Source organism: Vipera ursinii (assembly GCF_947247035.1).
Source record: "Vipera ursinii genome assembly, chromosome: 4".
In the NCBI taxonomy this organism is placed as follows: domain Eukaryota; kingdom Metazoa; phylum Chordata; class Lepidosauria; order Squamata; family Viperidae; genus Vipera; species Vipera ursinii.
This window is the reverse complement of record NC_139514.1, coordinates 84,976,552-85,000,756: the sequence shown is the minus strand read 5'-3', so window position 1 is coordinate 85,000,756 and position 24,205 is coordinate 84,976,552. Positions and strand designations below refer to the sequence as shown.

General features: G+C 38.5%; 1 protein-coding gene across 4 annotated transcripts in view; it reads left to right on the top strand.

The window, feature by feature from the left end:
• Positions 1-19,945, top strand: part of TXNDC9 (thioredoxin domain containing 9) — a 29,890-nt gene extending 9,945 nt beyond the window's left edge. Inside the window, exons 1-6 of one of the 4 annotated variants that reach the window (XM_083362978.1) lie at positions 6,543-6,645; positions 15,150-15,187; positions 16,677-16,766; positions 18,274-18,470; positions 18,754-18,892; positions 19,707-19,945. In XM_083362978.1, the coding sequence (XP_083219104.1) occupies positions 6,635-6,645; positions 15,150-15,187; positions 16,677-16,766; positions 18,274-18,470; positions 18,754-18,892; positions 19,707-19,840 (609 nt within the window). In that variant the 5' untranslated portion in view covers positions 6,543-6,634 and the 3' untranslated portion in view covers positions 19,841-19,945. Of the gene's footprint in view, positions 1-126; positions 382-6,511; positions 10,980-15,149; positions 15,188-16,676; positions 16,767-18,273; positions 18,471-18,753; positions 18,893-19,706 lie in introns of those variants that run through there. The other 3 variants (XM_083362977.1, XM_083362976.1, XM_083362975.1) reach the window with 3 other exon arrangements.
• The last annotated feature ends 4,260 nt before the right edge of the window (positions 19,946-24,205 follow it).

The following is a 24,205-nucleotide window of genomic DNA, read 5'->3' as shown; positions in this document are numbered from 1 at the left end:
CAACTATGTATGCAGAAACATGAAAACACACTTCAGATGCTTTGCACAGCTTTACTTGAGCTAGAAAGCAAAACGTGACTTCAGATTTCACCATTTAATGTGTTAAATGTTTTTATTTTTCCTCAGGTGCTTAATATTAGATAAGCACTTAACAATACTTGCAAAAAAGCATATTGAGACTAAGTTTATCAAGTTAAATGCTGAAAAATCACCATTTCTTTGTGAGAGACTTCACATCAAGATAATTCCCACATTAGCACTAGTAAAAGATGGAAAAACTCAAGATTATGTGGTTGGATTTACTGATCTTGGCAACACAGATGAGTTCACCACAGAGACTTTAGAATGGAGATTGGGTTGCTCAAATATCATCAACTACAGGTAAATAAAATGAATATTGCAACAGTAGCTGATACAGTTATATAATATTCTTAATATAAAAATTATCTTCCTGACAAAGTAATGAAATTGATATTAAATTAAATCATCATTTTTGAGGCTAATGGTTTCTGCTTTCCTGATTAATGTTTTTTTTACTAATGTATTACAAATATTTTGTACCTTTTATAAAATATATATCTTTTATATATTTTTATGTATGTGTAATTCATATGTATATATCCAATGCAAGATATGACCCTATACCCTATACCACAGGTGGCACTGAGAGTCCTCTCTGTGGGCACACGCGCTGCGGCTGCCAGCTGCTCACACAAGTCCATTAGGCCGCCACCCAGAGCTACAGGCCTGCCTAGCATGAAGGAGGTGAAGCAGTCGGCTAGGAAGGCCCATGTAAAGGTGGTAGAGCACGCCCATGCCAGCAGGCAAAAGGCCACCACATGCGGAGAAAGCCGGATCCCTATCAGCGTCATGGCTGCCCAGGCCCAGCAGAGATGGGGGGGGAGGCAAGCAATCCTAGCTGGCCCATGCCTCGGCTTGCCTTGCCCTGTGGCAATGGCACCCTGCTCTGCCACCTGCCTGACCCCGCAAGACAAGCCTCCTACCCACCAGAGACCCCCTGGACCTCCCCCAACCCTGCCCGGCCCCCACAGGCATTCCCGCCATGAGCAACATCGAGGTGGCCACACACCCCGGCCACGGCCACCCATTGGCCACACCCACCCACCCCCTGACAGCACCACAATGCTGATGCAGCCCTGGCACTTTGTGATAAATAAGTGGATTTGGGGTTGCAGTTTGGGCCTCTAAAATGATCTACATTCACTGAAGACTACAAGGGGGAAGACCCTGCATGCATACATGTACCAGATAGCTTCCATTAGAGAAAATGGTCCCTAAGGTACCCTGGAGCCAAGGTATATAAATCAAAACCAATTATTTGAACTGCACTTGGTAGCCTATTGATAACCAATTCAGCAACTGGAAAATACGTGTAGTATTTTCATAGCAGCCATTCATAATCGGGATGTAGCTTTCGAATGGTTTCCAAAGGCAGCCTAGCAGTTTCTGGACAAATCATCCTAGTTCAAATAGGACCACAACTGATCGACTAGTCTTAGCTAGGTAAGGCTAGTTCAGATTCCCATCTTTTATTCCACTACCAACTACCAAAATAACCCAAAATTTCAGTCCAACTCCTTTTAGGAAGAGAGTCCTAAACTATTTATCCAGAAGTAATACTCAAATCACAATCATTCTGAACAAAAAGCAACTCTTTCTTGGACTAAGTATGATTTTTTTTCCAAATGCCAAAGGTTTTCAGAAACTGGGCTAGGATTTCCATTGCATCTTTAGTTCAGCCTGAAATAGCAGTAAAGATTTGAGTATTATCATATATACTTCATGCATGACCAGCAGATGACTTCTGGTGTCTTCCTATTCAAAAGTAGCATGGAGAGGTTACAGTGAGGGGAAAAAAATATTTGATCCCCTGCTGATTTTGTATGTTTGCCCACTGACAAAGAAACAATTAGTCTATAATTTTAATGGTAGATTTATTTTAACAGTGAAAGACAGAATAACAAAAAAAATCTAGAAAAAAACACTTCAAAAAATGAGTGAAATAAGTATTTGATCCCCTATCAATCAGCAAGATTTCTGGCTCCCAGGTGTCTTTTATACAGGTAATGAGCTGAGATTAGGAACACTTAAAAGGAGTGCTTCTAATCTCAACTTGTTACCTGTATAAAAGATACCTATCTACAGAAGCAATCAGTCAATCAGATTCCAAACTCCACCATGGCCAAGACCAAAGAGCTGTCAAAGGATGTCAGGGGCAAGATTGTTGGCCTACACATGGCTGAATTGGGCTACAAGACTATCACCAAGCATCTTGGTGGGAAGATGACAACAGTTGGTGCTATTATTTGCAAATGGAAGAAACACAAAATAACTGTCAGCCTCCCTTGGTCTGGGACTCCATGCAAGATCTCACCTCATGGAGTTTCAATGATCATGAGAACAATGAGGAATCAGCCCAGAACTACATGGGAGGATCTTGTCAATGATCTCAAGACGGCTGAGAGCATAGTCACCAAGAAAACAATTGGTAACACACTATGCCGTGAAGGACTGAAATCCTGCAGTGCCCTCAAGATCTCCCTGCTGAAGAAAGCACATGTATAGGCCCATCTGAAGTTTGCCAGTGAACATCTGAATGATTCAGAGGACAATTGGGTGAAAGTGTTATGGTCAGATGAGACCAAAATCGAGCTCTTTGGCATCAACTCAACTCGCTGTGTTTGGAGGAGGAGGAATGCTGCCTATGACCCCAAGAACACCATCCCCACCATCAAACCTGGAGGTAGAAACATTATGCTTTGGGGGTGTTTTTCTGCTAAGGGGACAGGACAACTTCACCGCATCAAAGGGGCAATGGACGGGGCCATGTACTGTCAAATCTTGGTTGAGAACCTCCTTACCTCAGCCAGGGCATTGAAAATGGGTCGCAGATGGTATTCCAGCATCGCAATGACCCAAAACACACAGCCAAGGCAACAAAGGAGTGGCTCAAGAAAAAGCACAATAAGGTCCTGGAGTGGCCTAGCCAGTCTCCTGACCTTAATCCGATAGAAAATCTGTGGAGGGAGCTGCCAAACATCAGCCTTAAAACCTTAATGTCTTGGAGAGGATCTGCAAAGAAGTGTGGGACAAAATCCCTCCTGAGATGTGTGCAAACCTAGTGGCCAACTACAAGAAATGTCTGACCTCTGTGATTGCCAACAAGGGTTTTGCCACCAAGTACTAAGCCATGTGAAGGGGTCAAATACTTATTTCACTCATTAAAATGCAAATCAATTTATAACTTTTTTGAAATGCATTTTTCTGGATTTTTTGTTATTCTTTCGCTGTTAAAATAAACCTACCATTAAAATTGTAGACTGATCATTTCTTTATCAGTGGGCAAACGTACAAAATCAGCAGGGGATCAAATATTTTTTCCCCTTTCTGTAGTCAAATATTTGACTACCCCTTCTTATTAAAGAAACAGTGGAATCACCATAAAATGGTTCCTCCAGCCCCCAGTCCTTGTAGGCCAGACATGTGAAACTCACGACGTCACATGACATCACACAATGTATCGGAGCTTTTTCGCCATTGCCGGCAATGGGGTGGGCATGGTTTCCTGGTGATGCATCCAGCCTGTGGGCCGGCAGTTTGACACCCCTGTTGTAGGCAGTCCAGTAGGGCAGCGTTTCCCAACCTTAGGAACTTGAAGATGCGTGGACTTCAACTCCCAGAATTGAAGCATCTTCAAGTTCCTAAGGTTGGGAAACGCTGCAGTAGGGAACCAAGGGCAAGGTATAAAAAACTGTGCAAGCTCCAATAAAACAAAGAGGGGCACCCTCCCAGCTTCAAGAGCCCAATGCAAATCCTCTGCTCCATATATAGGTCTGACCCAAAGTTATTCAAATAATCCTTTTCTAGTCCAAGCACCAGCAGAGCAGCACATCTAGTCACAGCAAACGTTCCATGCACAGTCATTACCACCATCATCCCAGCCACAACACTTCAGCTGTTGATGCACCTGAGATTTAGGAAGGCAAATTTCTCACAAAGCTGTTGCTTCACCACTGCCCAATCAGGTTTCATAATACATGCCCGTTTATCTATCACCATATGATGTCTGAATGAGATTTTATTCAAGACAAAACTAACATTTGTCAAAAGCAGCCTGTATCCAAGGCCATCAATTTTTACTAGAGGCTCATAAACATGGAAACCTAAACTAAATGTCCAGTCACTTGAATATTCTGCTATCTTTCTTGCTCTCTTTCATTTTCTTGGAACAATCTTGAGTTTGAATGTCACTGGGTTAGCCACCAATCAAGTTCCTTTTTCAATTCCAGTGTTCTTTCCATTCAGGTGTTTTTTTCTCTGTTCAGTATCCTGTTCTTTTGCCTGCTGTTTCCATTTTTCAACCATTAATCCAAACACATTCAACTTTTCCTCATCCACCTTGATTTTCAAATCAGTCCCAGTTGTCAAACATGCTAATTATTATTACAAATTTCCAATATCCTTCCCTAATCTACAAGATAACAGTCCCCAAACAAAAATTAACTAGTTTCTAGGTGCCATCTTATAAGAGAAAGGCAAGGAATAAATATACTTTTGCTAATTAAATTTTGGAGTTCATTACCACAAGATATAAAGAGCCATGATGATGCAATGATTAGAATGCAGTTTTGCAGGCTAACTCTGCCAGCTGCCAGCAGTTTGATCCTGACCAGCTCAAGGTTGACTCAGTTTTCCATCCTTCCGAAGTCAGTAAAATGAGGACTCAGATTGTTGGGGGCAATATGCTGACTCTGTAAACTTCTTAGGGCTGCAAAGCACTATGAAGCAGTATATAAATCGAAGTGCTATTGCTACTATTACAATGCAGGTAATCCTCAACTTACAACAGTTCATTTAATGACCATTCAAAATTACAATAGCACTGAAAACAGTGACTTATGATTGTTTTTCACAGTTACAACCTTTGCAGCATCCTAAAATTCAGATGCTTGGCAACTGGTTCATATTTATGACCGTTGCTGCATCCCAAGGTCATGTCCCAAGGTCACCTTTTGCTACCTTCTCACAAACAAAGTCAATGGGGAAGCCAGATTCACTTAACAACCAGGTTACTAACTTATCAACTGCAGTGATTCACTTAACAACTGAAGCAAGAAAGGTCATAAAACAGGGCTAAACTCATTTAAAATGTTTCACTTAACAGAAATCTTAGTCAATTATGGTCCTAAGTCAAGGACTACCTGTATGTTGGTGATTATCAGTTTGGCTTGTTTCAAAACAGGGTTGGATCAATACATTGAAGTCGTGGGGATCAAGTGCTGTTAACATTGATAGCAGTGTGATTATCTCTTCACACTACCACTTAGGGCTGTAAAGCACTGTGAAGCGGTATATAAAAGTGCTTTTGCTATTGCTAAGTTTTATTTCTGAAAGCCATCTGTTGAAACTGATGGGCTTCCTTGTGCAGCTGGTTGGCCACTGTGTGGACCAATTGATTGTGAACTAGATCAGGGCTTTTCAACCAGTGGTACGGTACCACCTGTGGTATATTGGCACCTGGCAGGTGGTACACGACCATCCTAGAAAAGTGGTAGTGAGGGAGGGGAATGAGCTGAACCGGTGGCAGCACCGCATAAGCCTCGGCGAGAGATGGCTGGAGCTGTAGGGCTGTCAGGGCTCAGCGGAAGTGCCAGGATCAGCGCTTCTTCAGGGCTGTCAGGGCTCAGTGGAAGCGCCAGGATCAGCGCCGGGCTCCAGTTGGAGCTCGGCGCTGATCCCGGTGCTTCTGCTGAGCCCAGAAGAAGCACCGATCAGCTGGAAAGTTGCAGCATCTCCAGGGTCTTGTGATTTACATTCAGATGCTTGGCAACTGATTCATATTTATGATGGTCACAGTGTCCCAGGATCATGTGAAGTGACCAAAACCTGCTGCAACCACCCAGCAGACGGGGGGGGGGGATAAAAATGAAACACCCCCACCCCACCCCACCCTGCCAATCCTCAACAGAAATGCTCACAACAATGAAAACCTTAGACAGGAGGAAGAGCACCGCCGGGCATGCAGACAGGTGTCTTTCTCAGCTGCGGTTTGGGGGGCACTTTTTTCAGTGCAATTGTAACTTCGACATGTCACTAAGCAAACTGTTGTAAGTCGAAGACTACCTGTACTTCATCACTTTTTTCCTTTTTTATTTTTTTGGTCATCAGGTTTGTGACACCTTGCTAGACGACTGGTGTGGTACTTCGATGATGCCATATCCTAAAAGTGGTACAATGGGTGAAAAGGTTGAAAAGCCCTGAACTAGATGACCTAGGCAATTGATCCAACAGGGCATTTCTTATGTTTTCAATCACACCTGTTAATTGTTAAAAATGTTTACTATAATCCTAAGAGGTTCATGAAGCAAAATAATGCATCCCTTTTTTGATGTAATGACAAAGGGGCAGGGGAAGTTGGCTTCAGACAATTGTATTTCCAATTTGTGTTTTGCTAGATGTTTACATTATTAGTAATTTCTTCTTTTTTTAGTGGCAACCTAATGGAGCCGCCTTTCCAAAGCCAAAAGAAGTTTGGAACCTCTTTCACAAAACTGGATAAGAAAACAATCAGAGGAAAGAAATACGATTCAGATTCTGATGATGATTAGAATTCATGATACAAATGTTTGTAAACCATTTTTCTTTTATGTTTGATACATTTTTAGGAATGTTTTATACAGCTGTTTGCTTTCAGAACATTTGCACATGACACTCATTTTCTAATAGTCTTATAGAGCTCATGAAAGGAAATCTTCCTCTTAAAAATTTAAGTCTGCCAGCTGTGTACACTGTATGTTAGAGCTGAATTAGCAATAAATATTACATGACAAATATACTGAACTAAAATTCTGAGGCTTGAAGGACAGCTTATAATTTTTAAAACTAACCACAGGAAAAATTGGATTTTTAAATTGATAAGAACACAGTTTAATGCAATATCTTGCACTGTGTTCTTCACTCATATATACATGTTCTGGTGCAGCTTTTTGAAATATTAAGAATCCTGTACGTAAATATTAACAGCCTGGTAGGTGAAAGAATATTTTCCTATATATCACATGTAAATGTCCTCCACCTGCAAATTATTACAATTTATCTCATCTTAGGAGAAAAATTAAGTCTCACAGGAACTTTAAAAAGCACAGATTAAAGCGAGTATGGGAAATTTCCATTTAATTGGTAGCCAATCAAATAACAGTCATTGCTGGGCACAAGATTACTGCAACTATCTTCCCAAGAAGAAAGAAAATGAGATTTAAGTTTCTTTATATTTTCTTCTATGAAAAATAAAGACATTGTGTAGGTGAGGGGTAAATGGAGGTAATAAATATCCCACAAGTAAAGTCATGCCACAGTTTTGGAATCACATTTAAGCTTTGCTTTCTTCAAATGTTGGATGGAAACCATGGATTTCTCAAATCGCAGAAATAAAGCATAAGAGAAGTTCATGAGGATAGCCACAGGGCAGAGATACAAGGAAGTGGAAGAAAAATAACTAAAACATGGCTTTCAGCTAGGAAGACAGGTTTGAATGTGAGTCACCTGGATGGGTATAGTTTATAGTAAGGGCATCTGACTCTCATTTTATAAACGTAGTTTCCAGAATAGTTATAAAACTTAACTGGCTTAAAAGGTTGATATTAATCCTTAATAATGTTGGCTTTGTAGTGTTCAATTACATTAAAATAGTACTCTGAGTACTATAATCTTAAAATGTTTTATGCCTCCTTAGAGATTACTCCATTTTTCTCAATTTGCTCTTTTATAATTATGGATGAGGCTTATTACAACAAAAAAGTAAAAGAGGCATGGCTTGGAATATTAACCTGATAGATTAAATACATCTATTGTCATTTGCCATTTGGAAAAGGAATGATCTAGTCCTGTCCAGGGACAGTGCTTGGTTCTCTGGAGATGTGGATTCTACGGTAGTCAATATAGCACAATTGAATAATTGACACATCTTCCACGTTTTGCTTTTTTTGCTGATCTTTTAACTTGCAAGTATCTCATCTGTAAAAATGCCCCTTCCACAATACCTGTAGTTAAGAACTTTGCAGTTAGATTTCGTCTATAATCTTAAGTACCCTGTACACTGCTGATACCATTGCATGATTATTTATCTAGAGTTAAGAAAGCTCCTGGATATTAGGCAGTAGTGCTTCCCTGCACTTTAAAATTTGTTTCAATAGGTTATTGATTCAAGAAAAGTAAAATGATACTCTGGCTTTTCTGAGTGCACATAAAAGCTGACTGACCACCAAATCAAATAAATTTTCAAGGAGGTAATAGGAAGGAGCTATCTTCAGAAATACTACAAACCTTTGTACAGAATGATTCTTGTTGCACCCTTTTTTATTTGAAAAAATATTTTGCTTGTAATTCAAACTTTACAGTCATTAAGATGATGGCTAGGCCTTTGAAATCATACTTTAAAACCATTTTTTGTTTCATAACCATATTTGGATATGTTTACTGTCATCCAACTTCTTTGTGTTTAATTATTTGATAATTCATTGAAAGGGTTTTAAATAAAAATAAGACTTTCTATATCATATACTTGTACATGCACCTATATTGGCTTTTTATATAATTTTCATTTAAAGTGCAGTTCTTTTTCCTATAATTTTTCAAGCAACATTATTTCCACAGAAGTAGGGAGGGTATGGGAAACATTTCAGAAGAGAGCCTGGTGACTGGTGTTAATTGCCAGCTGGTGATTTTTAGTAGGAGAAGAAATAAACCAGAATGATCCACTAATTGCCCTCCTTAACTGTCCTGCATTAAAACTACCAGCAAAGCACTACTTCCCAGTAGAATAGAACAATGCAAAGCATACCATAAATTTCATCCCATTAAAACAACAACAACCCATTAGCCATTTTGCTGCCAGTCTTTATATGCAGGCTTTCCAGGAAAAGGAAGGAGAGCTAGACCAGGCCTCCTAGTAACAAACTGATTAACAGACATAGCCCTCACATGAAACAGTAGGGAATCTTTTGATTATCTACTCGGGCAGAAGTTGTTATGAAGCTGGCTTCACTCAAGCTAGGGGTAACGAGTGAAATCTTACCCGGGTAGTCCTTGACTTAAAACTTTTTTTATTAGTTTTATTTGTTTATAACATAAAATGTGAAAATACAAAAACATAGTAGGGGACAACAGTAGAAAAAGGGAAAATGGTGTGAAGAAAGGGGAAGAAACAAAAGGCACTGACTTCTAACTCTGTTGCAGTAAAATCAGACATTAAAATCAAACAACTTTTTACATTTCTTTTTATATATATATATATAATTTTTATTAGTTTTCCAATATTACAATAATATCTTTAAAAAGCAACGTGGTGTCTGGGTTACAATGGTTCCATTTCAGACAAATACATATTATTACAAATCTCCAAATTATTACAACCAATACTTCCTCTTTTTTCCTTTAATACATACTATCTCTTATCTAAATTAACATTTCTTATTGCTACCCATCAGTCATTTAGTAATTATTTTATATATATTTATCAATATTTTAGTATATTTTAACATTCCATCTTTAAAACATCAAACACCTTATCTATTTTTCTAGCTTTAATTTTACATTAATATTGAAATTAAAACGTTTAAGATTTCTCATTTTCATATTGCTAAATAACCTTTCCCTTTACACAATTTTCTCCAATACCTAGTAATGTAATCCAGTTCCTATTTATCTCATTTCCATATCCATATTAGTCATACAGTATTTAGAATAGTAGTCATTAAAATACCAATTGCAAGGAGGAGAAAAAGAGGAGGACAATATAATATTTTTGTTTCTCATTTATAGTTTCCACATATTAAAAATTAACCAAAATTTCTTCCATTTCAACATTTAATGCATCCTCTCATATTTCTACATCCAAGTATATTAGTTACATTCTATCATTTTAGCATATATACATCTTAACCCATATCATTTAAAGAACTCAATATTTCAATGTTAGTATTCATACATCTGTATTTTTTTATTTTTTTATTTTTTTAGTTAATCAGTAATTTTATCTACTCATCAAAACAATCTCTCATAATCCCAATACAATCCTGTCTATTTTGGTATTATCTATTTCAGGCCCCTTAAAAATGTTCATATTTCTTCAATTTTATTCTTGCTTTCTTCCTTTGCCATATCATTTTACGCTTCTTTGCCTCAGGGTCATCAAAGCATTCTTGTGTTGCTATATCATTGAAGTGGCCCTCCAGTGTCCACCTTTGAAGGATTGAAGAATCTGCCAACAGCACCAAATCTCATTATTTTCACCTCTTGATATAATTGTCCTGATCCAAATAAACTTTTTTCCATCCTTTCTCCTTTACAATCTTCAAAAACCTGTATTTGTTGAATATTTAATTCTTCTGTCATTGTATTTAATTGTTCAATTTCTTCTGTTAAGTTCTGTCCCAATAAAATATTAGTTGTAGTCACAGTTTGAGTTTGAGTTTGTTTCATCAAGATGCTTTCTAATTCTTTTCCAAAAGGTCTTATTTCGTCACCAGCTGTAGAAAGGAACTGATACGTTTGGTAAGATATTTCCCACATAGCATGGATTTGTTTGTGAAACACTTCCATAGTGAAATTTCACATCTGGTGTTCAAGGTTACTCTTATCTTGTTTTGTTTAAGTATTTTCTTGGTTTTTTTTAAAGAAAAAGTCAGATTGCAATTTCAGGTTTAGCCACTGGGTGGCCCTCAAGTACTTTGGAAATTCTTTTAGTCCATTTCTTTCTTCAACTTTTTTTTTAAAAAACCACCCCTGGGCTTGTTCGCCATTTATTTGAAGGGAGGGTTAAATTTCCCCCTCCCTCTCCACAGGGGGGAAAGTACTTAGCAGCTTAATTAGGTGAAAAGAAGTTGATTAAGGTATAAGAGAGTAATCTTACACCCGTCTCTTCCACGCTGCTTTAATGTTACCTAATGGTAAGTTTGACTTCAGCTGTCTGCAGCCTAGTAACTGGCCAGATTCCTATGGCCAGTCTTTCATTCGCCAGTACAAAGGGAATGCAGGCACTAACGGGGATTGCGGCTCTCCCGCGTTTCTGCAAAAGCCCCTTCTGTCTGGTCGCCCCTCCTGGGCGACTCTTTGGTCCTTTTAGGACCCCCCCAGCAATGCGAATCTGGACGTGGAATACGAGAGCCGTCCTCCAGACATCCAAAACGGCTGACTTGGCAAACCTGAAGCCCAACTTTTTACATTTCTATAGTAGTATGCACTAGCCATTTTTGTATTGGCAAATCAATCTAATCGGTAAAAGCCAAAATCATAATATCATTTTTCCCACCTCAAGCACAAAGTCCAGAAGCAGTTTCCAAGTAGAAACAAAAGTATTTATGTTCTCTTCTTTTTTCAGCACAGTCAATTTGGCCATCTCTGCTAAATTCCATCAGAATTGTAACTATTTGTCCATGGTAGAAATCAAGGTATCCTTCCACTTTTATAAATAGAGCAATCTTGCTGCCATCACCATATATAAAAACAGTTTCAATTTTTTTCCAGTTCTCTTTCCATTAGGCCAAGAAGGAAAGTTTATGGTTTGATCTTTATGTTCACTTTAAGAAGTTTCTGCATTAATATATTTCTTTGCCTTATCACATGTCCACCGTAAATGATAAAAAGTCCCTTCTTTACATTTACAACATTCATTTGAAATACCTTTATACATTGTAGATAACTTATCTGGTGTTAAATACCAGCAATACATCATTTTGTAAAAACTTTCTTTTAGGTTATAATTTAATGTGAATTTTAAGCCTTTTATCCAAATATTCTCCCATTATTCAAACATCACATTATACTCAAAATTTCTTGCCCACTGGATCATAGTGTTTTATATGTTCACTTTCCAAATTCAATTTTAATAACATCGTATAGACCTTGGCAATTATATGATCATCATTACCACATAGTAGGAAGAAATATAGAAAGAAATATTTTGGGAAATATTAAAAAGGCAGAATGTATTTCCCCAAAGGATTTTAAAGGCAGAAACCAAACCTCCTCCACCCCAAGTCTCTCTGCCCCAAACAGAAACCAGGTCTGCAGAAAATGCAGATGTGATAATCTTGTCAGGAAAATTGGAGTCAGGAAGCTTGGATTAGAAAGAAAGGTCCCTAGAATCAACAATGCCTCACACCAAAAAATCCACAGCCCCAGGGAAGCAGGATATGACCTTTGGGACATAATAGGATTAACCCACCACCATCAGAATACCAGAAAGGCACATTGAGACTCAGGTCAAAGTTCATACCCCAGGAACAACTCCAAACAAAAGCTCAAGAACCCACAACTCCCTACTACATGTGGTCAGCTTTTCTAGAGCCATCTTTCTGTCTGGCTCCCCTCTTCAATAAACTACAACCTTCTTTCTAAAGCAGTCTCCATTTTGTTTATTCCCAGCTTGGACTGGACCCTGATGAAGATTTTTCTTTCAACAAGTCCTTGTCTTAAAACTGCTTGGTGACCAAAGTTATGATGGACACCTCCCCCAAAGCTCCTTACAACCAACTTGAAGTTACAGCTGTTGCAATGCCCCATATGAACAAAATTTGGGCACTTGCAGTCTGCTGGACTGCATGGTCTCTGCAGTGGGGCACCCCACCTATCTCCCCTCCATCCTGCCCCATTGGGTTGGTGCAGGCCTTGGGCCTGCTTCCTATCCTGGTGGGTCCCACACCCTCATCCTCACTCCCATCACCTATTGGTCACTTCCTTTACTGTAGATCTCTCTGGGAGCAGTCCACTCTGTCCTCAGCCTCCCTGCAGGCCAGTGGGTGGGAAAGTGGACCCAAGGCTTATGGGGATCCTGAGGGGTGGGAAGAAGACCACAGTATGCCTCAAGGAATAAGGGAGGCCTTTGGAGGCCTGTGGCAGGTCATGTGTGAGGTGGGGAGGTATTGCAGTTCAGGCATCAAGGAGAATGTGTGGGAATTATTAAGTATTGCAATTATGTGGAAGCTTCACTTAACAACTGTCAAAACTTGCAATCATAATGGATAGGCTCCATTATGGTCATGGGCTGAGGAATGCCTGTAGAACACTTAAGACAGTGCTTTTGCTGCCTCAAGAAGTGGAAGGAAATAAATCCAGAAGCTGTCAATGCTCCAGCACTGGAGGTTTTTCAGAAAAGACTGGACAACCATTTGCCTGAAATGGTATAGGGTTTCCTGCCTGAGCAGGGGGTTGGACTAGATGACCTCCAAGGTCCCTTCCAACATCATCATCATCATCATCATCATTATTCAGCTGTAAAGAACTCTTAAGAAATGTTGACGACGGATGAAAATTATTGGCTCACCTCAAGATGCTATGGAAACACAATTTCTTTCATCCTTTTCCTACAAACGCAAAAGGAAGAAAAAAGCCAACTGAAGCCAAGAATTTGGTATGTTGACTCCTCTGGAACTGAAGACAAAAGTGTGTGACCAGCAATATTTTTGTCAATTTTATTCCAGTTGTGGATGGATTTTCTTTTCTTTTGACCTGGGTTATTGTGAGGAAACTTCAAAGTTTGAAGCTAGTATTTCTCTTAACAGGAACTAAAATTTAAGAGTTGGGAAGAGGAATGAGACAAAAAAATATTCTTCCATTGTGAAATAGAGCCATAGCATTTAAAAATAAAATAATAATAATACACCCAGCTTTACACATTTTCAATTATACAGATAGTTAGTCTGAACTATCCAATGTGAGAAAACAGATTTGACACTGCTTTTGAACTGGCACTATCCTCCAAAACAGAATGGGACAACTTGCCGCAACCAACTCACTGTGCCCAACACACCACAGCCAACTCGTTGTAGGACAACTCATCAGGGACAACTCACCGTGGGACAATTTAACAATTCAATTTAAAATAAAAAAAATATTTTTATTTTTGTCATCCACATTTCATTGTCCCTCTTTTTGCATCCTTTTTAAAATGATGCTATTCCACCATTTCTTTGATACTGTAACTCTTGTCCTGCAGTGAGTTGGCTGCTGCAAATAGGCCCTTTGGTTGTGGTGAATTTGGTTGCAGCGAATTGTCATAGGCTCCCTTCCAAAGTTGGCTATGGCTAGCTGAGTAAAACCTGCAGGGATCCCTTTACTTTCTATACTCATGCCTAGTGGCTGGAATAATCTTCATGTTTTGACCTATTTCTTAAGTATGTGAGTGTCCTTGTGGTCTGCACGGTGTCTTTCAGTTCTTTAGTTTGTATCTAAGTCCCCAATTGGAGTGATTACCAAAGTCCAGGCTATTCCTCGGATGTCACACCAGAGACAATATGCTTCAGAACAGAATATATGATACATTTTGAAGAAAGGAGGGTGTGTAGTTGTTCTTAATAAAAATATTGTGCAGGTATTTGAATTCTGCTTTTATGAGCTGCAGTATGTTTTGTGCCATTAATGAAAGTTCTTATACAGATGTTTTCATGTGCTGTGGTGCAGTTACTATATTCATGGTTCAAATTTGATCTGTGTTCTGTTCCCCCAAACCTCCAGTCATCAACCAACTTAACAAATTCAATTCCACATAGACTATAAATACTGCAAGGTGATCCATATTTCTGAACCCTTGCTCTGAGGAAGCCTTGCCAGAATGATGCCTGCAAAGCATAGATATATAAGTTTTACTTTTGTCGTAGATTCCACAAGAAACCATTTCAGGTGCCTTTGAAATGGCAAAATCATAGGGCTCATACTGAGCCATTGAAACAGTTAAATTGAAAATTATGCCACTATGCATTAGGAAGGTCAAATTCAGTTTGAAGTCTGAAGAAATCCTTAAAACAATCATTATATAATAAGTGGTTTAAAAACATAAGCCTGACTTCCAGACAAACTTTCCAATAAAATACCATCTATTTTCAGAGTAATTTTCAAAACAATATTCATGAGTCCCATTAACAAAGAAATCTGTGCAACTAAAAATGTACAATGAACATGATTGCTGTTATCCCAAGAAATCCAATCAGGTATGTGACAATCCCCTTTCATTTGGTACTTTCCTGAAATATAATTAAGTTATTTCCCAAGTGTTGCAACTAACATCCTGTTTGGTCAGCTAACAAATTAATTCTGAAAGTGAAATCACATGGCCTTTTCTTTGTTCAACACAGAATCAAAAGTGACTGTAGAGATCAGAAAATCATGGAAGGTATTTATTTTATTATAAAATATGTAACTGTTGGCAGTGGTCAGGGTGAGGGTTACAAAAGAACTAGTCATTTGTGTGCTAAATGTTGGTGTCTAATTTTGCCAGAAGTATTTATAAAGTTGTGTACCTTAATAGCTAATTTTGAGACTAGTATAGCATTAGTGTTTTTGCTTCCTTCTTTTAAGGTTCCCCATCCACCCCCTTCTTCTTAATTTAGACTGAGTGCAGTGTTATGATTCCTAGCAAATCAAGCAACTGGGAGCAGTAGCATAAAGTGAATCTCCCTTGCTGGGTTGGAAAATGGTTCAGTTCATGGAAAAGGATATTTTTTGCAGCTTTCAGTACTCCAACATCCATGCTGTCCCTGTCAAGAAGATGAAATTAAGTCAAGCTGAATCCCATCAGGCGTCAATCTGCAGGATCCAAACTTATCTCCAGGTTTTCTGATAATTCCCCAAATTAGTAGAAAAACTATACTGGCTATGTAGCTGGCCTAATTCATATCCATTCCACTGAATTAATGGGCTAAACACAAGTAGATTGAAGATATGCCTATTTTAATTTTCCTTTCTAAACATAAAGTACAATTTATATGTATAACATGGGCTATTTTGCTGATCAGCTTAGTGAATTATAGTAATATAGTGAATTATAGTAATACATCTTTTCAGAAGCATTCTTCTAAATGACTAGTGTATGCTTATAGTTGAAACTAGAGAACCTGTGACGCTTTGGATCATTGTTTCAGAATTATTTCTTTACCAGAAGTCTCAGTGTCTTCCACAATGGCACAGCTTCTAATGTATTTGAAAAGCTTTTAGAATTTCAGGGAGATATCCTGAGATGTTTCTCCCTTGAAAGTAGTCCATGTTGAACTGTATAATCAAAGTTAGGTCATACATCCTGTAAGTTAGCCCATTTGAGGTACCTTGATTTAAAAAAAAATGTTTTATGCTGCCTCATTTCATCCAGGTTACAGACACAAGTTATAATAGAATAAAAGGTAAAGGTTCCCCCGCACATGCGTGCTAGTCGTTTCTGACTCTAGGGGCCGGTATTCATCTCCGTTTCAAAGCCGAAGAGCCAGCGCTTGTCCAAGGACGTCTCCGTGGTCATGTGGCCGGCGTGACTAGACACCAAAGGCGCATGGAACGCTGTTACCTTCCCACCGTAGTGGTCCCTATTTTTCTACTTGCATTTTTACATGCTTTCGAACTGCTAGGTTGGCAGAAGCTGGGACAAGTAACAGGTGCTCACTCTGTTACGCGGCACTCACGATTTGACCCGCCAAACTGCTGACCTTCAGATCGACAAGCTCAGCGTCCTAACCCACTGAGCCACCGCGTCCCTATTATAATAGAATATATACTTCTTATTTAGATCAGGACATTATGATTGCCAGCTTCAGATAACGCAAAACAGAATTTCTTGGCAATAGATTGTCTAATACATTTTGTGACCAGACAGTAATTTAATGCCTCTGTAACAGCTCATTCTTCTTATTACGGTAACATAATGGATGTGGATACCACTGGAGCTTCTCTTGAAACTGGAAAACAAGAAGGCTTGGATTTTGGGGGTAAGATTAATGACTACCTATGTTGGAATTTATGTATATGTCATGTTTCCGATAAATGAGACAAATGTTAACATTGATGTGATGTAAATGTTTATTCTCTCTTTTCTGTTCAATGTGTAACTGTGCTTAAGTCTGTATGTTCCTTTTCTTCTTTGGGAAAAAAAGATGTTCATTGCAACTATGCAAATTGCTTAAACACAGTGACTAGATTTGCTTTATAACAATATATATAATTGCATAATTATAACCCTACAGCAATAGAACCATACTCTTAAACAAGGGTTTCTGTCTCCTCTTAAGAATGAGAATTGAGAGGCCTTTTCTTTGGCATTTAATGTTATGTCTTCACTTCATTCTGTAGTCCTTGCTATGATTTCTGAACATTACTTCTGCTTGCTTTTATCCTCGTTTTTATTCTTTTCTTTAACATCTTTCCCCTACCCCTGCTTTTGCCATAAGAGCCACTCACTTATTGGCTGCTGTCCTTTCTGTAAATATATTACTTTGGTTCCTATGTCCTACTTCCTGGTTTTTTTCACTTGCACAATAAATTTAATACGCACTTAATGCTCTTTTTGTGTTTGCGTACCTTAAAGTCAAGTGTTTTACTCACAAATCCCTGCAGGTTTCTTGGCAAGAATTTGGAAGTGGTTTGCCTTGCCTTCTTTCCAGTGGTGGGATTCAAATTCCTGAACAACTGGTTCTCTGCGTGGATACTGCTTCCGGAAATCTGTTCTGGGTCTGGGTCTCCAAGGCCCAGAATGGACTTCCGGAAGTGGCATCCATTCACTTCCAGTGAGCCATTCTGGGCCTAGGAGGCCTCCCCATCTCAGAATGGACTTCTGGAAATGGGCAAAAAAGGGCTAGGGCTTCAGCTGGTTCTCCAAAGTCAACAAAAAATTAGCTACCAGTTCCACCGAACTAGTGCAAGCCAGCTGAATCCCACCACTGCTTCTTTCTAAGGCTAAGATAGAGTCATTCAAGGTCACCCAGCAGACTTGATGTCTAAGGTAGGACTAGAATTTATGGCCTTCCAGTTTCTAGCCTAACCATTACACTAAATTAGCCATGGTGTCCTTGATGTATAGGCTAGGTTGTTTCATTACCAACTAGATAACACTATCAGTTCTAAGTTTTCTTTGATGTTCATTAGGTGGCAGCATTTACTTTAATTTCAAAAACAGCTTCTAATGTAGTTAATTCAGATGCTAGAATGGAATATTGCTGGAAATGTGGATTAGATTGAGAAACTGAAAATATTTTTTTTTTGAAGAAAGCAATGGCACTTTAGTTTTCCAGAAACTAGAATTTTTAACAAAGTTACTGATAAACTCATCAATTGTAGCTGTCAGTGACACACTGACCATTATAATGGAGATGGGTTTCCTATTTGATCAAATTCTTAAATATAACAGCAAAAAATAGCTGTTCTGTTTAGTTTAATTCCAACTGTTATTTTTAATCAGAAGCACATTTCTCATGTTTGTTTGTTTTTTCTGTCTGCAAGGGGTTGAAGCTTCAAAAATAATTGCAAGGAGAGATTTAAACAATTTAGAGAAATATAAAATGAAGATTAAGCGTGTCAGTGAAAAAACAAATATTGATCCTGCTGTGATTGCTGCTATAATGTCTCGAGAATCACATGCTGGAACTATCCTAGAAGATGGTTGGGGTGACCATGGAAATGGATTTGGGTTAATGCAGGTAAAGACTTTTGTTATAAATTATGAAACCCACAGTGCCCAATGTTCAACAACTCTAAGCAAAACTGTCCCCAAGCAAAACACAGCCTTGTATAATGGAAGGTTTTTCCATTTCTCTCTACATACACTCTGTCTCCCCTCTTTATAGTATCTTTCCCGTATTCTGACTGTACACCACTTTTGGTAACTGATCTGTATTTTTTAATTATTAGCTTAAAGTAATTAAACTATCCTGGCATAATAATTATTACAGAATAATTAAAGGCAATTTCATCATTTTTCAGGTGGATAAAAGATATCATAAACTAGTTGGCACCTGGGATAGTGAGGAACACATTAATCAGGCTACTCTCATTCTCTGTAGCATGATAGACGAGATTAAAAAAAAATTTCCGTTATGGACAAACAAACAGCAGCTCAAAGGTATGAAAAATCATTCTGCTAAAATCTACATAGAATCTGTTTTATGTCCAAATCCTTCACATCATTTTTCCATGGGACTCGGTATTTATACCATGTGATGATGGTCCTCTAGTTTGGAGAAGAAAATGGAAAATCTCAGCCAAAGATGGGATCTTTAGAAGTGAAATATTTGCTCTAGCATTCATCTATGATGTAAGTTTTTGTTTCCAACCAATCCTTTTTTATTATTTTAAAATTGCCCAACCAGTTGCAGTTTCCTAGCAGTCATTTGTAGGGCAGGTTAATTGCCAAACATCTGAGGTTTCATCACATGACTATAGAAGTACTGCAGCAACTGTAACTCTTGAGTACAGGTCAGGACTACCTGTATAAAAGCAGAATGTTAGAAATGTTATGTTTCATCATACATTAATTGCAAAAGATATTATTTCCTATCTTCTAGTATATTTAAATAAAACCTCTGCTTAACTTTCTGATAATAGAATTTATGCATTGTTAGAAACATCTTTTTTAAAAACTTCAAAGGAGTAATCTTATGAATATATACATTGACACAAGCCCTTCAAAGGCATGTTTGTAGACTATTGCAGGCAAAATTATTCCAAAACTTTTACTTACTTCTACTAAGTAGAAAGAAAAAAATCTTGTGTCCTGAATACTGTGCTTTACCTCTAATCAGCTATTTAACTTATTTTGTATCAGGAGTATGGTTAATCCAATCTAGATTCAATTTATAATTTGTCTTAGCACTTGAGGAATGCCTGCATTATGTTCTTAATGTAACTTATTTGTCCATTCACTTTTTAAATGATAGGTGGAATTTCAGCATACAATGCAGGACCTAACAATGTCCAAAGCTATGAGCGAATGGACATAGGCACTACGAAGAATGACTATGCCAATGATGTTGTTGCAAGAGCCATGTTTTACAAAACAAATGGATATTAAAAACCTAGAACAACGACGCTGTCATTTCATCCTTATCCAAATTTTTTATGTAAAATTAGCACTATTTGCTAAATTCTACAAAAATAAAGTTGTGCCAACTTCTGCAGAAAAGAAAGCTATATTGCTATTTTATGATTGCAATCACATTTCATGCAAGCAGGCTTTTATTCTCATTATGACACTTTCTTCTTCCCCACTCTTAGTTCCACCATACTATTATATCCTTTTAACCTTAGTCTATTGAAGAAAACCAACAGGACTAATCTACACTACAGCATTTAGTGTAAGGTGATTCATCCTTAGCGGTGAACTGGGGAAACGTGAAAATATTTTCATCATCCAGTTAGAACAGCATAAAACTACATAATGAATGTATGAAAGAATGTGACAACGAATGGAATAAGCCAAAGGCTCCAGAGAAAAACATTTATGTCGTCTGTGGAGGCATACTTGTACATAGTTTATATTCCCACAGGCTCTAAGCCAAGCTGGGAAACCTGAAAGGCCTAGTTTTGAATGACTGGGCATTAACAGAAATCCAGGGGAATACTGTTTTTTGTGGACAGTCAAAATGGATTTCTCCATGGAGTCACTATTTGTAGTACTTCGGATCAATTTACACAGACAGCTCTAAGCTAACTGCAACTTGTTGTTGCTCCCCCTTTTGGAGTCCAACTAAATTGCATGTACAAACTGGCCAGAATTCTGTGAGCTCTTAATGTTACACTGGGAATATAATGAAAGTTCCTGAAAGTAAGTTAGCATCACAAATATACTATTAGCTTATTGAAGAGAATTGCTCAGATCATCTTGGGTTGGAAAAAAGAATCAGGCAGAAATCCAAAGCAAATGTTTTAGTAATAGGTAATTTCTATTATCTACACAGACTGGGTAAATACTCCCTTAATCAAACTAGGTAAATGTATATTTAACACATAACAGTTTTCCCTGATGTGGCCAATCAATCATTATTGATTGATTCATAGAACTTACACATGAGGGGACAAAAAAATAATTCAAAGTAGTATATTAATCTAGTAAGAGACTTAAAATTTGAGTAATGAATTAGAAATACGCTACATTATTTCTGCACTATTCGTTGTGTATGTACTGTGAAGCAAAAAAGTGCAGACCTGAAAATATGTGCAATCAGCTTCTAAACAGACCTTCATACATGCTTTAATTTTAATAGTTCAAAAGCTGTTTAAGTATGGATTTCCTGGCAGAGAAACAGTAAATAAATTGTCCAGGAAGCAATCACATTCATATTTCTCATAAAACAAAAAAGTCTACAAAATTATGTTAATTAAAAAAGGTGATATGAATGTCAGGAGAATCAGATCTCTTTAAACATATGGGGACTTCCCAAACAAAACAGTTCAGCTGAAATGCTGAGGAACCAGAAATGATATAAGTAAAATTTGATACATGCCAGGGTACAAGAACAAGATCACCACTCATATACAGTATTTAAGATGACTTTTGTCTGAAAATGGAAAACTTCCCCAAATGAAAGGGGGGGGGAAATATAACGCGGGTGTTTGTATGTAGATCTTTGGTCATTCGGTTTTTTCCCCACGTAGAATTGAAGGTATAAGAGCAACGTTTCGACGAAATCTCATTCGTCATCCTCAGGCTGATGGCTTCAGCTTCGTTCTCTATATGTGTATGTGTGTATGTATGTATGTATGTATGTATGTATGTATGTGTATACACACACACACACACACCTGCCTGAACTCCAGTAGGAGCAAATTTCATTGCAGGCTGCCTCCTGATATCAGTTACAAAAGGAAGATCCTTAAACAATCAAAATAGAAATACTAAAAGAAAATAGAGGTAAGATTACTGCAAAGAACTCAAGTTATTTTTTGAAAAAATATGAAAATGGTGGACCAATAAGAAAACAGGGGAACTCAGGCACCACATAGGTTATTTATTTTATTTTTATTTAATTTAATTTCTATACCGCCCTTCTCCCAAAGGACTCAGGGCGGTGTACAGGGCAAATACAATAAAAATACTATATACAAAAGTTAAAAAAAGATTAAATAATGCAGCCCAATTCCAATAAAAATTAATACAATAATATTAAAATACCCCAAACCCATCAGACCAGGCTGGCTTGTTCAAATGCCCTCGACGTGATGTCCCGTTGCCTGGAAGCGGTACAGATTTGGATGGGGAAGAACAGGCTCCAGCTCAACCCGGCCAAGACTGAGTGGCTTTACGTACCGGCATCTCGACTTGTCCAAGAGGTTCCATCTTTGGTTATGGGAGGAGAGGTGTTGCCTCCCGTTGATAGGGCGCGCAATTTAGGCGTCCTCCTGGACTCACGACTCAGTTTTGAAGATCATATTGGAGTCGTGGCCAGGGGGGCATTTGCCCAGGTTCGCCTGGTGTGCCAGTTGCGCCCCTATCTGGACCGAGGTTATGTAGAAAGTAAACACAGGGTTAGTCATAAAGGACTCAAATGTCTATACACCAACGCACAGAGCATGAGCAACAAACAGGGTGAATTAAAAATTCAGGAAATGAGGGCAGATATGATATTGTTGCCATTACGGAAACTTGGTGGGATGAAACCCACAAATGGAACACACAGCTAGAGGGATTCAAATTATTTAAAAGAAAGAGACCAAATAAAAGAGGAGGTGGTGTTGCTCTCTATATAAGAAATAACTACATCTTTACAGAAATAGAGCACAACAATGATGAAGAGTCTTGAATGCATCTGGGTCAATATAAAAGGGGGGGAAATGACATTGCCATAGGTGCATACTATAGGCCACCCAACCAAACAGAGGTAATAGATGAACTTTTTGTTAGTCAGTTAACTAAGGTATATAGGAAGCACACAATAGTAATGGGGGACTTTAATTACTGTGACATCAACTGGGAGACAAACTCTGCACCAAGTGGAAGATCAGATTCCTGACAAATCTAGCAGACAACTTTGTCTCCCCAAAAAGTAGAGAAGGGAACTAGGGGATCAGCCATATTGGACTTAGTTCTCATTAACAGAGATGAAATGAAGGAAGATATTGAAACCACAGGTAACTTGCAGTGGGAGTGACCATGCAATATTGGAATTCAACATTATGCAAGTACAAGCAATAGAACAAGTCAAACTAGAGTCTTGGACTTTAAGAGAACTAATTTCAACAAACCTAGAGGGAGCTTGGGAAGGATTCAATGAATGAGACACAGGTTTGTCAAAAACAAATCATGTCAGACAAATCTTATTGCATTCTTTGACCAGGTGACAAAATTAGTGGACCAGAGGAATGCTGTGAATATAATTTACTTGGACTTCGGTAAGGCATTTGATAAAGTAGATCACAACCTACTACTTGATAAGATAGTAAAATGTGGGTTAGACAGCAGCACCACCAGATGGATTCATAGCTGGCTGACCAGCCGTACTCAGAGTGTAGTCCTCAATGGAACTGCATCTACATGGAAGGAAGTGTGTAGTGGGGTGCCCAAGGGCTCTGTTCTGGGCCCAGTGCTCTTCAACATCTTCATCAACTATTTGGATGAGGGGATAGATGGGGAACTCTTAAAATTTGCAGACGACACTAAGCTGGCAGGAATAGCCAATACTCCAGAAGATAGGCTTCAGATACAGAAGGATCTTGACAGACTTGAACATTGGGCACTATCTAACAAAATAAAATTTAATGGTGAAAAAAGTAAGGTTCTACATTTAGGCAAGAAAAACCAAATACACAGGTATAGTATAGGTCACAGGTCTGCAACCCGCGTCTCCTGCGGCTCCCAGTCCTCTGCCATGTGCAGTCCAAAAAAAAAAGAGGTGGGATTAAGTTCAACCAATCAATTCAAATATGCAGGGTAGGTGCATATCTCGCCTTGGCTCCACTCTTCAGGCAAACCCTGTTCTGCGCATGCGCGCATGTACGCGCATGTGCACACATTTTTTTGTGGCTCCCCGTTTTTCCTTTTGTGAGGGAACCGGTTCCGAGTGGCTCTTTCACTGTTTCAGGTTGCTGACCCCTGGTATAGGTGGTACCTTGCTTAACAGTAGCAACTGAGTGATCTTGGAGTCCTAGTGGACAATCACAGTAGTGGACAATCACAGTAGTGTGCTGCACCTTCCAAAAAGCCAACACAGAGCTAGGTTGCATAGAATCAAGATCATGTTAAGTGTTAATACCACTTTACAATGCCTTGGTAAGGCCACACTTGGAATACTACATCCAGTTTTGGTCACCACGATGTAAAAAAGATGTTGAGACTCTAGAAAGAGTACAGAAAAGAGCAACAAAGATGATCAAGGTAAAACATATAAGGAACGGTTGCTGGAATTGGGTATGTCTAGTCTAATGAAGAGAAGGACAAGGG